This window comes from Plectropomus leopardus, chromosome 17 (assembly GCF_026936395.1).
Source record: "Plectropomus leopardus strain MGB_pleo_1.0 chromosome 17, ASM2693639v1, whole genome shotgun sequence".
NCBI lineage: Eukaryota > Metazoa > Chordata > Actinopteri > Perciformes > Serranidae > Plectropomus > Plectropomus leopardus.
In genome coordinates this window covers 15,968,935-15,985,530 of record NC_142192.1, presented here as the reverse complement: position 1 = coordinate 15,985,530, position 16,596 = coordinate 15,968,935, and the positions used below count along the sequence as shown (strand labels likewise).

At 41.8% G+C, this 16,596-nt stretch overlaps 1 protein-coding gene across 1 annotated transcript in view; it reads right to left on the bottom strand.

The window, feature by feature from the left end:
* The window catches only part of rftn1a (raftlin, lipid raft linker 1a), a 29,346-nt gene continuing 12,750 nt past the window's right edge, over nucleotides 1-16,596 (bottom strand). Inside the window, exons 3-10 of the mRNA XM_042506953.2 lie at nucleotides 11,535-11,718; nucleotides 8,920-9,028; nucleotides 5,067-5,805; nucleotides 4,502-4,705; nucleotides 3,390-3,499; nucleotides 3,091-3,194; nucleotides 2,453-2,528; nucleotides 1-2,142 (exon numbers count right to left, since the gene is read on the bottom strand). Coding sequence (XP_042362887.2) covers nucleotides 1,735-2,142; nucleotides 2,453-2,528; nucleotides 3,091-3,194; nucleotides 3,390-3,499; nucleotides 4,502-4,705; nucleotides 5,067-5,805; nucleotides 8,920-9,028; nucleotides 11,535-11,718 — 1,934 coding nt within the window. The 3' untranslated portion in view covers nucleotides 1-1,734. The remainder of the gene's footprint in view (nucleotides 2,143-2,452; nucleotides 2,529-3,090; nucleotides 3,195-3,389; nucleotides 3,500-4,501; nucleotides 4,706-5,066; nucleotides 5,806-8,919; nucleotides 9,029-11,534; nucleotides 11,719-16,596) is intronic.

Here is a 16,596-nt window from a genome sequence, read left to right as displayed (position 1 = left end):
TTAGACACTTTATTGACCTTGCTTTTTATATAAAGACTCACATGTCACACTACTTAGACACGACACACGCGGCCCAGAAAATAATAAATAGTTGATTCCTAATTTACACATTTTTCAAAGAAGACACCTGTTAAAGGTCAGTCCTAACAAATTACAAGAAGTATTTCCCCTCACCTCTTTTATCTAACAAAGCAGACATTTTTAATTGAGATATCTGTCTCTGACATTTCTGCTACCACCCCATTACAAATGCGATGTATGGACATTTCAATCACATTTGTTGTGATTGTGATGCTCCCAGAACTGAAGAATTGCAATATCTCATTGAAATCAGTTTTTATAGGAACTTTTAAAATAAAAAAATCACCTAATATCTTAATACATTGTACTGAGGTGAAGAGAGCTAAGCGGTATCTTTTAGAGTAACAGGAATCTTTTTGTAATTTACATGAACTGACCCTTTAATGTTTAGCCCTAATTAATGAACCATCCGATATCTCAGTGCTGTGTAGAGCCTGGCCGATACCAACAGAGAATTAAAGCTGAAAGTCAAGGGTTCTGGCAGGATGCTGGACAACTCAGCCGCGCATCTCTGCGACTGTTGGACACGTGCAGGAGTTAGGTGTCATTTCCTGCATGGGCGTGGAAATGACGCATTACAAATTGTTTACCACTTCCCATGTCCACTACGCACCGTTAGCCGCTCAAAAATATGATTCATTTGAGAGAATAATAACAATTCCTTCAATTTTAATAGAGTCCTCACACTGGTCGTTGGCAGGGGCCTAATTGTACAGATCTGTAATTGGCTGATATTAATTTTTCTACAGAACATTTTAAATTAAAAGAAAAAAACAACTTAATTTTGGTTGTTTAAAGCTACAGTACATTTATTTTATTTTATTTTTTTGCATATTTACTGAAACTGTCACTATCCTGAGAGATAATCTGAGAAACAATTGTTCCTCCCCCTCCTCCTAGTGCTGCACTACCGTCAGGTTATAATGACACCCTAAGCACATATGACAAAAAGGTTGTTTTTTTTAAATTAATGTTACCTACTGTAGCTTTAAATTTTGATACGTGAAATCATTTAGAATTTAAAACATTCCCTAGTGAAGAAACTACAGTATCTGACGACAGTGTTTCTAAATTACCTCAAAAATATTTGCTAGTAGTTTATTATTTAAACAAATACAGATTATCTGTGATAAGCTAAAATTTGCCAATGCAGATGTATCGGTCAGGCTCTGATACAGCGTACTACATACTGTGCCTCTTGTTTCCATCTTAAATTATATACTTTACATATAAAAATACAGTGAGCCCAATGAAATCAGTACTCCCTTTTTAAGCAGTCCTATTACAAGAAAGTAGTAAAATACAACAATGGGCAAGAAAATAATACTCACTGTAAGGCTTTGACTGGAGACTTGCTCTAGGTTGAACTCTATACGCCTTGTACAGTTTCGTTTCATATAAGGATACATCAAATAGCAACACTGACCCAAAGCAGAGAACTGCACGACACTTTCCCCTATACGGGAGCTACAACCTCAAAGACTCGCAACAGCGTTCTGGCTCTAAACCGAGCAGACTGAAGCGAAGGTTACAGTACATGACGACCAGTACGACTGACTACACCTGGGTTGTCAGAGGAACTGAAACTCCAGATCAACAAAACGTTACTTTAAAAGGGCTTAACTTTCCCCCAACTGCTTTGTGCCCAATGTGTCAACAGACACCAGAAAACAGCTGCTGTTTGATGCGCTCCTCCGTCTTCACCTCCTCCTTGACCCCTCCATCATCTCTCTGACACACATCTGTCCATCTCACCGCCGACTCCTGCTCGGACAGAGGGATCCTGTCGACGTCCGTTTCCTCTTCCTCGACAGAAGCCCTGCTCCTCGAAAGGAGCAAGAAGCCCCTTTGATGCTGCGCATCCTGTTCCCTCTCCTCTTCACCTTCGCTCCTTCCGCTGTCTCTGCTCCTTCTCCCCTCTGCCTCTTCTTCCTCCTCTGTTGTGTTTCCTCTCAACCTGTCCATCTCCGTCTCCATCAGAGGGGACATGTTCTCTCTCTCCTCCTCCGTCTCTTCAGTAGATTTTTTCTTCGCCTTGCTGCGACCCCTGAGGTTGAGCATCTGAAACCAAACAGATTTGTTTGAGACAGTTTTGCGCTTTGTGCCACGTCTTTTTCTTTCCATCTCTCCAGACACCTGCCAAACCACTACAAAGCCTCCTTCATTGACGCCTCTTTCCTGTACAGTTTGAGGTTGCCTCTTTGCCTATTATTAGACTTCTCTTGAGCGGTTTTATATTTGCTGTACATCCCATATTTAGTAACACAATGTTTTAATGGCACCCTCTGTGACATAAAGCCACGTATCCTAAAGGCACAACAGACACAAGTGACAGATTTGCTGCGAGGATGGAAGACAAAGGGGAACAAACCTTGAAGTCTTTTCTCTTGCGCTGCAAAACGGGTCTCTGAAGGAAGAGGATTTGCTTGGTCGACAAACTCCCGTCACTGCAGAAAGAAAAGAACAGCACTTTCACTTCTGTTGCCTTCTGTTCTGTTGTAGCAAAAAAAAGTCGTACTGTAGTATATTGTCCAACATAGCCATAAAAAAGTCATACTATAGTATGTCATCCAAAATAGCCGAAAAAAAAGTCATGGTATAGTATTTTGTCCGAAATAGCAAAAAAAGTCAGAGTATAGTATGTCTTCCAAAGTAGCAATATTCACCACTTTGTATGCAGTATATGACGCTGCTGAATGAAAGTCAGAAAGGCTGAACGGCATGAGATGTGCATTGTGTCTGGAAATATAAATTATGACATACAGTCTCCACAAATGTAAGTTTTAACTTTTTCCCCATGGTCTAGTGTTAAAAAGTAAACATAAATTGCAATAAATCATAATCTCAAGTGGCAATACTGGTAGATCTGTAAAAAAAAACAAAAAAACAACAAAAAAAACCCAACACAAAACAAACCAACACATATCGATTCGGCACCCAAGTATAGTATATTATTGGTAGATAAACATATCGTCCCAGACCTAACAGTCCTGAGGTGTAGCTCTGTACCTGTTGGTCTTGACAATTGGTGTGGGTAACACACACATCAGCCTCCATCCATACGGAGCCAAAGACTGGAGCAGGGGAATGTAGTCTGTCTTCACCACAACACCCTGACCAGGAGGAAAAAAACACATTACAGTCACATGCAGGTAGGCAAATTTAAGCTCAGCCACAAGCACACATGCTACTTTCCTTCATTTCCACTCTTATGTAATGTTTGACAGAAACCAGCTTAAACCTTCAGTCACAAAGGATTTCTCAGAGTGCACGGCTCAACCAAAGTATTAAAAACTCGAAAGACCCACATCAACAATGGTCCACTGCTCAACCACGATAGCATCGTAGGAGGTGTTTGCGGTCTCCTCTGATGAGCTCTGGAAGATGAACACACTATCCACAGATGAAACACCATTGTCTGTGGAAACGGGACAAATTAGAGACAGAAGAGGATGTATTTGAGTCAGACAGGAGTTACAAGCTCATCTCCACTCTCCAATCTCTCTATTGATCCCCCAGTTCTCTGTGGCTTAAGCCTACTTATTCCATGGGTGACTGAGCAGTGATTTATGGTATAAGCCGTGGACTTATGGCATGTCACTTCATGCATGTCATCCATTACCAGCAGTGGAGCAGAGATCTACAGCCTGAGCTGCTTTTTCCTCTTGTCAAGAACTGGTGGAATGGAAAGCTAAGGACATATGGTGAAATAGTTACTCTAAAGCTGCAATAATCAATATCTCTGTCGTTCCCCCAATAGCTTATTTTCAGCTCCTTGTTTTGGTTTTATGGCCAAAAACATTTTGGTTCAGTCCTAACCATCTTGTTAACTTCATGTCCTGTCACAGCGACCAGACATTTTCAGGAACACTATAGACCAAGATTCTATCAGGAGCTATTCTGTGCCGATGCAAAATTAATTTTCTGTGCCATTTTCTGGTGGGGTTTGACTCAAGCTGCCTAGATTTCATCTGCATACTTTTTTTTTTTGCTATACATGACTGCAGGGTGAAAGTTATGATGGCTGACAAGAGCAAATGCGCTACAATGGCCAAAAACATATCCATTAGGTGAAAGATGCTGTAGCTTCACAAATGAGCCCAATTCAAAAATAAATAAGACAAAACAAATACAAAAGAAACATGATGAAATTACAAAAAAGTGCTGCAGAGAGCCAAAACAAACCCCAAGGGTAAGTGTGTTTTGGACTTTGCATTGCATTTGCAGTGTTTGCTATTACTGTATTTATTTTGGCTTTCTGAAGCATGTTTTTTCATTGTTTTCATTATTGTATTTGTTTTGGATTTTCTTTTGTGTTTGTGAACTGGCATCCTGTCTGAAATTTCATCACATTTCTCGTACAAAGTGCTTAAAAAAAAGACAATCAGCAATAGATCATTGCTATGGACACAAAACATACCGTTATCATCTTCAAGGTGGAAAAACCCATCAATGAGGTGTGCGCCGCTGCTGAAATGCTGAGTCATGTGGTCGAGCCAGTGTGTGTCAACTTCCATGACAAGCCCTGCCTCCTTTTGCACCTGTAGTGGCACCCTGAGTGAATAAAACCTCAGAGAAGTGTTCATCTCCTCTGTGTGGTTGTACAAGGCAAAGAGCTGCATCCCTGCAGGAACACAGATAGAAAATTGACAATTGGATACCAAAAAAGAACTCTGCATAATGAGTCTTAAGCTTAAGGCTAAGAAAATATAGATTTTTACTTTTTAATGCCACTATAATTAAATTCACCGCCGATTTTATAATAACAACAGTTGAAGAGGAGAAAAAAAAACATGCCACTTCCTATGTCTTAGCATTTTACGACTTTTGAATAAATACGGTAAGACATTTTCATACTAATAATAAATTCCTTATTTTTTAAATTGACAAATTCGGTACCTTTTAAGACTTTTTAAGGATCCGTAGGAACCCTATGTGATGATTTATGCATTAACCCCCATACAAACAGAAATGTGATTACTCACTACCCTGCGCTGGTGGTGAAGTTGTATTCTTGTCTTTCTCCGAACCCTTGAGCCGGATATTGTTATTGTTGTATGTCGACACTCTGTTTTGCCCATCTGTGCAGGTAGAGCTAGACTTTCTTTCGTGGTCTCGATTCAGTTCTGGTGAGCTGGGCCAACTGTCGGAGCTTGAGCTTTGTCCGTCTCTCTGTTTGGAAAGGTTAAATCGTTCCTCTGGGGATTCCTGGAGGTCTGGTAGATGCCGTCTGATTATACCTGCAGTTTCCAGAGGGCTGGGACACATTTGGTTCCCTTGGGCTTCTGCTTGGTTTTGATTTGGACACCACTGAACTGTGTCTGAACTGGGTTTGCTGTGATGTTGAGGTTGGTTTGTTGATTCTAGTGACTCTTTGAGGCTCATCTGTAAGGTCTGGATCTGCTCATCTTGGTTAAAACACTGAATAGGTTTCAGAGGACTGAAGTCCGGCTCTCTTATCTTGTGGTCCCGTACGTTTCGCTCTACTCCTTCATGATCTAACTCTTGAAGTTCAAAGTGGTGACGGTCCGTGTCATTATGATGTGGCTCTGTGGGATCTGTTGGGCTGATGTTGGCGCTGAAAGGGTGTCTACGTATGGGTGAAGGGCTTGAATGTAAAGAGGATAGCTCTTCAGGGTCCCAGTGCCCCAAGTAGCAGGGCCCTCCACCGGGCTGCTGGAGAAAGCCTACAAACATCACCCCTTGTTCTGCTACATCCTGGATCTGCAGGTGTAACAAAAACACACAAAAAACTCCATTGGAATAAATTTTGAGTGACACATAAATACAAAGGACGTCATTCACAGCGCCTCAAATAAATTCGCACAGTACTACAGTCAGACAAACAAAGCCTCATTTACACACAAACAAAGGCTGACGTACGAGGAGTAGATATTCGGCAAAATAACAACCACCCTAATCATCTGCAAAGATCAAATATTCAAATGACAAAAGGACCTCATTATCTCAACGCATCCGTGTGTGTACGCGTGTGACAGCGTTTGTGTGTGTGTGTGTGTTCTGCTCTCTCCCATGGAGCTCTGGTGGTTAATTGTCAGTTGATATTTGGGCTGACAGTTTTAGACAGGCTCAACGGGAGAGAAATCAGATTGCAAACTACCACCAAACAATAATGAGACACATCCTTCCCCATTACCCACTATTTTTGACACTCATACATACACACACACACACAACATATATTACCAGTCTCTCCTTTACCAACCCGACACACTCGCAATTACACAAAGTCGCACAGTTTTATCTGATGAGCATGTCCGGAGACAGATTGGGAGTGGGTGGGATAGAGAGTGCTGGAGAAATGGAAGTATAGAATTTTAAAACACACACACACACAAAACCAGCCTGTCACTCTGTGTGCCCGGTACCGCTCCTGGGTTCTTATCTCGAACTCTCTCTGGCAGCTTGTGATCTGATTGGTTATTCATGTCACGCTGCCAGTGCCTATCACATTATACACAGTGATATGCATTTCCATCCAATCAGGTTTCCCTTTGTGCTCGATGGGTGTTCAGATGCAAATCTATTCAATAGAGCACATTTTCATTTCCCATTGTAGGACTGTTGGAGAATTCATGAGCAGAGAGACTAAAAGTGAGGTTTACAGCTGATAAATGCCGGTGATGACGCGGCGGTTGGCAGGGTATCTCAGGGTTAAGTCTGTCTCATTATAGCTTACCAAACCTTCTGCCACCTTCCATTCATTATGTAGCTACTCCTGTTTCCTAGTGACAGGACGGTGAGCAATGTCACAGAAGATGCAACTAGTGGGAATCTGGTATGTTTTGCAGATTTCTTTTCGTCTTCCATCCATTTTAGAGGTGGAGGTTACCACATGGCACAGACAGGCAATAATAGGCAGTTGCCTGTAGCTCTTTGAGCCCTGTAATGTCGCGCCAACATGAGAGGCATACGCACAAAAAACCAATGTGGAGAATGAGCAGGGGGGAGGGGTCTATATTGGGGTATATATTGTGTCTTTTTTTCTCTGATATCTTTATTTTTAAATTGCTGTATATAATGCTACTTTTCTTATTTATATCTCTTTAAATTGCTGTTTTCCTGCTGTCATCTGTATCTGAGCTGTGGTAATGCACAAATTTCCTCAATGTGGGATTAATAAAGTTTTATCCATCTATCTATTCTAAATAGCTCACTTTTGGTATAAGAGTCCACAGATTTAGCATTGCACTCCTGAGGCATTGTGAGACTTGCAACATTGTTTTAAAAAAAAAAGTTGTTTTTTATTCCACACATTCCTGCCACCTACATTGCCCACAATGCAACAACATTTCAAGCTGAAACTCAGTTTTTAGTGCCACAGCAATCCCTAGGCTCCTGTTGCCTTGGGTAGAAAAATGACATGTAATGCAGAGCAGGTGGACCTAAATGCAGGAGACAACACAAACCCAAAAAGATCACTCTTTAAACCAAAGGAACAACAACTGAAAACTAAAAACCTGCAAACACAAACTAGACTGATGATGGGAAGTGCAGGTGCAGTATAAGGGGGGAGAGGCTCAGGTGAGGGGGTATAAGGTGATGAGGCAAGAACAGGCAGGCAGCTGATTGGCTGAGAAAATTGTGGGACCAGGGAGGAACAAACGAGGCTGATGCAGGGCAGGTGTGTAGATGGCAGGAAGAAACTCAGATGAAAAGAAGGATAAACGAGGCTGATGCAGGGCAGGTGCGCAGATGGGTAAAAGAGGGAAAAGCAACACACGAACACAGGAGGGGAAATAACACAATAAACTGAAACCCCAAAACCAAGAAAACACAGTCTTCAAAACAATAATCTGAAAAAGTGAAAACAAAGACAGGCTTACTTATAAAGGCTACTTAAATGAGTCTTATACATTAGCCCAGTCTTCCCAAAAGTCTTAACAAATTGGGAAACAGACTGTGACAAAAAAAAGAACAGGTATCAGATTTGCATAGGCAGTCGAAGTTCAGGTATTGGGGGGAAAAAAGGCTGGATCAGTGCATCTCTTGTACCACCACACAAATAACGAGTGTTGATTTAAAATATTTCTTCATTTAACTGAAGCATTGTGAATCCAGAAATAAACACTCCTGATGAATGGAAATAAATGGGAGCACAGAAGCAAAATTAAAACCAAATATCCTTTTACAAACTCTCACACAAGCATGCATTTTCCTAACACGTATTTTTGCTAGAACCTTACTATTTAAAACACTTATGCATATAGACTCATTTACAGGTGAGTAGCACACTTCGACATCTCACTGCAATGCACAAGCAGAGTTCAAACTCAAGAACGCTACATGTATGTGGAAGTGTTTTAAATAGTTAATAGCTGAAATACGCGTCTTGCTTTGTCTTTTTTGTCCTTCTTTGGTACAGTCACAAAATGAATTGACCACAGTGTTTTACACAGTGCTGTTGTTGCACTGCGCTGCACTGTCTTGTCTGTCCGTGCGCTGACAGTGTCCTCTTTTTGCACTGCGCCATTATCAATTATAAATTTGTTCTTCATTGCATGAGAAAAAGGACATGTGGCATGAGAGCCTGTGAAAACTGTCAATTGCCATGGTCTTGCAGTCAATGCATGAGAGTTGGAAGCCGCAGTTACATGCACCACTGCCTGTCAGGCTGAAAATTACAAGCACAGCTCAACTTTTACATGCACTATCATGTGTATGCACATGGTATTTCCCAAAATGACCGAAATGATGCGGGCGAAGATTTATATTAAAGCCATGGTGCACATCCTGGTTATCACACTAATTAAAAAAAATATTTTTTACCCCCTTAGACGTAATCTGCAGAACACTGATTGCAAAATTCGTACTCACTCTCTTGACGTAGCTCTGGATCACTTCTGGGTCAGCAGCCTGGTGACCTGCCACACACACATCTGTCTCCAGACGATGTCTTGCCCACCTCAGTTGGCTTTTCTCTGAACTACAGGGTGAAAAATAACACAATTCAGACAAATATATAGTATCAAGCATCAATCATGTCCTTTATTTCAGTTCAATTCCTCTCTTATGAACCAAAACATGTCAAATGTTCTCGTACTGTTACATTGCATTTCCTTTAGGTTTGTTTTTCTCTCCATTATCACCAGAGCAGTTCCATCACCCAGTAACATTACAGTCTAAATGAGATTCTTGCTGACATGCTCATGTTCACGAGCACTCATTGACCCAGAATGATCACAGCAAAAACATAATGTCAATTCTGGTGCAGGCTGAACTTTCCATTTAAGGAGAGCACACAATCACCACAATCACAATAGATTCATTAGATAGAAAAAGGGACTGAATTTCCTTCTGCTCCCACTGCAAGACACCATCATAAAAGGAGTATTCAGATACGCCTCTTCAGATTTGGATTGAGGTCAGTGGGAAGGCCGTGGTAATATCTTGTGCTCTGAGGCGTGAGTGACATTCTCAGCTAGATTTGAAACACTAGATCTGTCAGATTGTTTTTCTTTCATTTTTAGGGTTTTTGATGAAAGGGGATGGCGGCGATGGGGAGATAAAAGGCGGAGTTATAGGGGACAGAGGGGGGTGAGGAGGACAAAAGAAAAGGGGGGACGGCCATCACTGAAGAAAGCAGATGAAAGGATGGAGAGATGGTTTCTCTCTTTCAGCGTGCCGTTCCCCTCTGGCGAGCGCTGATGATGCAATCAACCGTCTCCACGGTGACAGGTGCCAGGAAGCAGCAGGACCACTTGGCAGGAGGGGCATCAAAGGAGCAGCCCGGCACCTGCCTGTGCACTAGAGTGTGTGTGTGCATCGGTGTTTGCGTGTGAGTGAGTGTGTATACAGTACCCTACGCCTTGAATTCACATTACAAAGCGTACACAGTACGCGGCAGGATGCCCAAAACTGTGGGCTAAGCAAAGTAACTCCTTTAATTGCGAAGAGTAAGTGACAACATATGGTTATTTAAGTGAAGAGACACAAAGACTGATCCACAGGGGTCCCCGTCTCTATACGACAGAGACATTTCTTCATCCAAATTATCATGAAGTTCTATAAGCTGATATCTGTCAGATATGTTGGAGGGAGGGTGGATCATTTGATGTATTGTAGATCACTCACATATGTTTGGGAACTGTCAGAAAATAATTGTGTTTTAGGGAATTATATATAAAGTTTGACAATAAATACTAGGATATAAGATCCCTGAGTTATATGGATGTTACTTTTATCCAACCTCCCCACATATTAATGGACAACATTTCAAAACATTGCCATGACATTTAATGGACCAATGAAACACTGGCTCTAGATATGGTTAATTCAGTTTTTGCACCAGCCACTTTGGTTGGAAGCCTCTCTGGCTGCGCCGACGAGCACTAGAAAAACACAGATTTTTAACATGACACTGCTTCATTCAGTGTTTTTACTATTTAAATCCATTTGTTTAGGAGAGAAGGAGACTGCTGCAAATTATTCGGCTCCCACTAAAAGCCTCCTGAACATCTGGATTTTAGAGAAAAAAGGGTGAGCACGCGTTAGCAGGTGCTGAATTAGTGACTGTCCGCCATGAGCTCAACAGCATCAGAGAAACACAGATTTTTCTGAAACTGCTTTACTCAGTGTTTAAGCAGTATTAACTTTTTGGTTTGTATGTTTTGGAGAGGATGAGACCTCTGCAGGTAATTTGGCTCCCAGTAAAAACCTCCAATGGACACTGAAGGAATCCTAACTGGGAGATCACACTTGGCACATGGGGGAAATTTTTAGCTACAATCTACAGTCCCCACTGCCAGATGCCTCTAAACCCCCCAAAAAAAACAATAAATATATAAAGACAAAACTGGTGTGAGAATGGAAAAGATTGACATTATTTAAGACTCAAATTGAAATGGAGCTACAATTGTATTCACAATAGGGACTTCAGAGGTCTCTGCGTACATGTACTTGGCGTTTGGAGCAGATGTGTCAATAACTTCCACAATGATTTGCTGAGAATAAAGCTCAGCTTTCATGCTGTACCAGAGCTGATAGTAGGAGAGTATGACCATAATGCTCTGCTCAAATATAGATGTGAATATTATAGTTTTTCTGAGAGAATAACTGGGTTACAAAAGAGATACACAGCAAGCAGTGTAGTCACACAGTACACTATATTATTATGTACAGTCAAAAGTGAAAGAATTGGGACAGTGAGCTAAAGTTAGACAATTTTTTTTGTGGCTGACTCATCGGCAATTAATTTTACATCAAGAGAAAGAGGTGAGGTGCAGAATTTTGCTTGTGGTAATGGGTCTCAATTGGCTTCCATGTCAAAACAATGAAGTTGCAAAAGCTGCTAACTATTATATAAATCTGGCTGCAGATGGAAAAGCTCATTTATCTTAATCAATCTGCTGCATAAATCCTTACTCCCAAACCTGTTTTCTCTATGAAAGTGGTGTTCCTGCTAAAGACAAAGGTGTGTTTGGTGTGCGTACCTCGGAGTCTCTCGGACCAGCACGGCCCTGTGGAGCTGGCGTTGGATGTGTGCGTGACGAGGGCCACAGGGATGGACAAATGGATGGACGGCGACCAGGACAAAACCCTGCGCATAGAGTTCTCTGACCTGAACTGGTAGCTCTCTCACAGAGGAGAGACAAAGCACGGACGACACCGGCACCTCTGGAGGGAGGACAATGGGTGAGAGGGGAGGGAGAATCACATAGTTAGACAATAAGAAGTCAACACATGGACGTGACAGTTTGCAAAAGAGGCAGAAAAAAATAGAAAAGAAATAGGCAAGAGCTGCAACTAAGAGAAAGAGGGAAGAAAAAAAGAAGGGGGAAAGAGAAACAGGGACAAAGGGTGTGAAGAAACAAAGACCGAGCATGTTTCATTATGATAATTCCCCCTGAACAACAACACATGGCATCTTCACGCTAAATCTGAAACTAATTACACCAGAACTATTAGCCTCTGTCCTCACTGTCACCAGCAGCCTGCTTTTTGGAAAACACACACACAGACACACAGATGCATGTATATGCATGCTGGAAACACACACTCATCCATATTACAGACACAGATAAACATATTTTTCACCTAGACTAACAGGCAGTTGAATATAGTCAAAATGCACACACACATACATCAAAAGGTTGGAAAAACAATGCTATCACATTGCCTGTTTGGGCGTGTGGTATTAGCACCAATCGCTAACACAGAGCCGGTTCCCTTATTACCAAACACAATGGAAAGAAAACCCCTTTACTTCAGTGGAAATGGTAAGCAGAGCTTATCGTATGGGAGCAAACTGTCACTGCAAATCCACCAGGGAGAGCACAATGTTTGTGAGAACCGCCCTCTCAGGGTCGGCACATTGTAGTAAAGCTCCCTCTCTGTTCACGGGGCTTTTAAGGGAACACGTGCATGCATGGCTGTGTGTTTCTGTATCGCTGAGCGAAGCCAGGTGTGTTCAGGAGAGAGAGGAGCGTGGAAAAAGAGATGAGAGAAGTGAAGAAAAGGGAGACACAGAAAGAGAGAGGCAGTTAGCAGTGTTGGAGAGAGAGAGAGAGCAGAGAGATGAGGCTGTCTGTTTGTGCCTGAATGCTTGTCATCCTTTCCCATTCAATCTCATTTGCATGGGTCTGGAGAAGAGAAAATAACCTGAATAAATTAACTAGACCCACACAAAAACACACACACACATGCACACACAGAGGGAGAGGAAAAAAAAGATGTGCAAGCCATCTCATTTTCAATTTGTTCTCCATCATCTGGCGTGTTCACACATACACACAAACATACACACATAAGAGGCTGGCCAGCCTGCTAGGACACAAGCATGTGAACACACACTCTCTTGACTCCCACCTCGGTTAAAACAATGGGAGAAAAACTCCCTGAGAAAATACAACCATCACATCATCTTGGCATAACTGCTTGGAACCACGAGAGCCTTTCATCAAGCAAACACTTAAACGGGTGTCTGTGGGGACTTATCAAAAGCAGTACAGTGATGATAATAATAATAACAGCTGGAGACTGGGGCGGGGTGGTGGAGGGGGATAACAACGATCCTTTCGCCGTAAACAGTCATTAGCTGTCATTAGCTGCGCACGGCTGGCACTCACCCACCGACAACACGCGGGCAAGGCATCGCAGCTAATTCAGGCAAGGCATACAGAAGTTATTAGAGTGTTATGTGGCGCTTTAGGCTGGGAAGCGACTTCATTTATACTGTCTGCCACAGTGGGATTTAAAGGAAGGCTGCAATTCCGCTCCAGAATGGGAACATGGGAACGGCTCAGGGGCAGAAAAGCCGGGTGGAGTTTTATAGTGCCAGCTCGTAAGGGGCAGGGAGGTGTAGTGCTGGGAGTGTGCAAAGATTGTGTGTGAGCATATATGTTTAAAGGAATACTTTGCCTCCCAAAAAATGACCATTTGTATGTCAGTAACTCACTCCATGTTAGGTTAACAGCAGCAAATCTATATCAAAACATATGTTTACCAACGCTTAACATGACTCATGCAGTACAGTCCACATCTCATTTATCCATTAGTGTGCTCAGTACTTCCTAAACTGACAGCTGTTTCTCAAACTGAGCCAAAAATGAAAGTTATCTAAGTTCTCTTCAAAGCCAGACTCCATTAACAAAAACAGCAATGTTATTTCTCTAAACACTGGAGCTGCTGGTCTACCACTGTCTAATCCATTTTTAGCATTAACCAACCACATTTCAGTGAAAAAAATGTGTGAACAGACAAAATACATGGGCCCATATGCAATCTCTGAACCCATCGGCTATTGTCTGATGATGATTTACCTTTCTTTTAGCTTTTTTTTCCACTATCTACATTCATATGTGATACATATTTAAAGAGATTAGTCTAAATATCCAGTGAATGGGGGATGTCTTGGCCCAAATATCTGGATATCTGTTTGTTTGTGTTTGACTTTGCTGAATCAGAACTGACCTTTGAAAATGCTACAGTACCACAATAACTGATTAAGGCAGTGATAGATCAGCAGCTCCCATGTTCAGCGAGGTAAAATTACTGTTTTTGTCAGTGGAGTCTGAAGAGGGCATCGACACGTTTTACTTTCAGTTCCTTTTCGGAGAGGGTGGTCTGAACTGAGCATACAATTGGATAAATGAGACGTAGACAACACTGCACTAGTTGTGTGAGAGTTTGTAAACAGATGTTTTGGAATAAATGTTGTTGGTGTTAAACATTGAGTCCTTTTACTTAATCAAAAAATGTATCCATTTTTGTGGAGGCATGCAAGAAAAACAAAAAGTTTTCTTCATAATTCAACATAACACTGGGCGAGTACTTTATGGGGTGAAGTATTCCTTTAAGGGAGACGGCTGATGGAGTGGAGTGTTTTTCGTGACTTTGAGGATCGGACAAGAAGAGTGTGGGGATATGCAGTATGTAATGGAGTGGGAATATCTGCATCCATACATGCATGTTTAAAAGTGAGATACAGAAATCCAAGGGTGCTTTGCTATTCCCATCTCCACCCTGAAGCTCTGACGACATGACAGCCACTGTTTATCGCAAGCAACGCCTCATTTTTTGACCCTGGATTTCACAAGCTGCATTCAAAGTTGTGAGAGTCATCCCCCTTCCCTCTAGTCGCTTGAAAGGGCTTATTAATTCCTTGTACAAAATCCTTGTATTTCTGTGTGTGTACTGTAAAGCATATTCTGTAGTGTATGTGTGCCACTGTATCTCAGCCAGTGTGTAGGGGCCATCTCTTCTGCCTGTGTGCGTGTGTGAACGAGAAAGAAAGAGTTTGCACTAAGCCTGCTAGGTGATGCATGGGGATTACTACTCAGAGCCAACCTCAAGGCTTATCCCTGTGCTTGCTGGAGGTTCACGTTTATTTAAATAGCCTTCTAATGACTTGCAGAGGTTTTAGGCAAGGATATGTGCCAAAACAGTGACTATAAAATAATCAGCTTCCTGGAGCCAGGAGCTCCCTACTGTTTTTCGGAATGCAGCCGCGGGGGCTGTGAGAGATGTTGGTCAGCATCTGAGCTTTGTCAAAATGAGGCCTGGTCTCCTCAGAAGGCCTGCTTCAGAGGAAATGTCTGACAAAAATGGCTGACAAGTACAGTACAAGCAGGAGAAGACAGAGTGGCACTTAAGGCGCATAAAGTATCAATGTACGTGTGATGCTGCGAGTGTGCCGTCTTTGCTGGTATTCTCTCACAGCCCAGTCACCAGAAGAAAATGTTGGCATTGTACATTTCTGCAAACCACGATTGTTTCCATTTGTGCATCTCACATGTATCTTAGCAACATTTCTGGAGTGACATAATTCTGATTATATTTATATAAGCTGTCTGGGATGTGGAGGCGTGACACCTAGGTGAGAAAGCTGCCAAGCTGCGGACCAACAAACACTCAAACCGGGTGTCGTTTTAGTGACACATGGCAGCATTTCTTTCAGCTATTTTGCCACCAAAACTTGGTGTTTCTTAGCAAGACATTGGCAGCATTATGGGGTGTTTTTTAGCGAGACATCAGCAGCATATCTGTATTTTTTCATAGAGACATCAGCAGTATTTCCAGCAGCAATTTTGCAACCAAAGCTGGATTTTTTTAAGTAAGTCAGTGGCAACATTTCTTTAAAAAAAAAAAACAACACACTGGTGGCATCTCCAGCTGCAATTTTTCCATTAAAAACTGGGTGGTTTTTTAGCGATAGATCAGAAACGTTTTTTTTTTTTTTTTAAAGTGACACATCAACTGATTTTCCAGCAGCAACTCTGCCATCAAAACCAGGCGTTTTTAGCTAGACAGCAGTAAGATTTCTTTTTCTTTCTTCCTTTTTTTTTCTTTTTATAGCAACTTATCACCAGCGTATTGAGCAGCAACTGTGGAAATCCACAGCATTTGCAACCATTATTGTGGTTCCAAAACTGAGATTTTTAAGCCACATTTGGCTTTTTCTAGCCATAATCGAATGGTTTATGTGCCTAAACATAACCACACGTTAACCACGGAATTGTTGAAATGTTAAAAAACAAAATTTCACCATACCCACTATAAAATAACGTACCAATGTCAATGTTACATATCTGTGGTTAGCACAAAGGTACAATGTCAACACTTATTTTGGCTATTAGGTTGTCTCTCAATGGGACTAAAACTGCAAAAAAGCACTATCCAGAGAAATGGTTTGAACAATTTAAAAAAAAAAAAAAAAAAAGTTTGCCTGGAAAAGTGTGTCAGGCAGCAAAGATCTCGCAAAGTGATGGATTTTCGCTTCGCCTGCTCTCTGAGCCAAATACATCAGATAGGAAAGATGTAGCACATAAGGCAGAGAGGATGTATTAGTCTTTGTCAACAGAGGAAATAATCTATCGCAGAATTCATGTGTAGGTCGTGTACACACACAAGCACAGCAGATATGTACCTCCAATCAAAATAAACTTGCCCACAGGTGTACAGTAGCAAAAAGCCACACAGGCACACACGCCCACATACGCCGCTGAGCGTTAGACACATGTTGTAAGTTTTAATGAGCCGAGTGGGTCTCTGTCT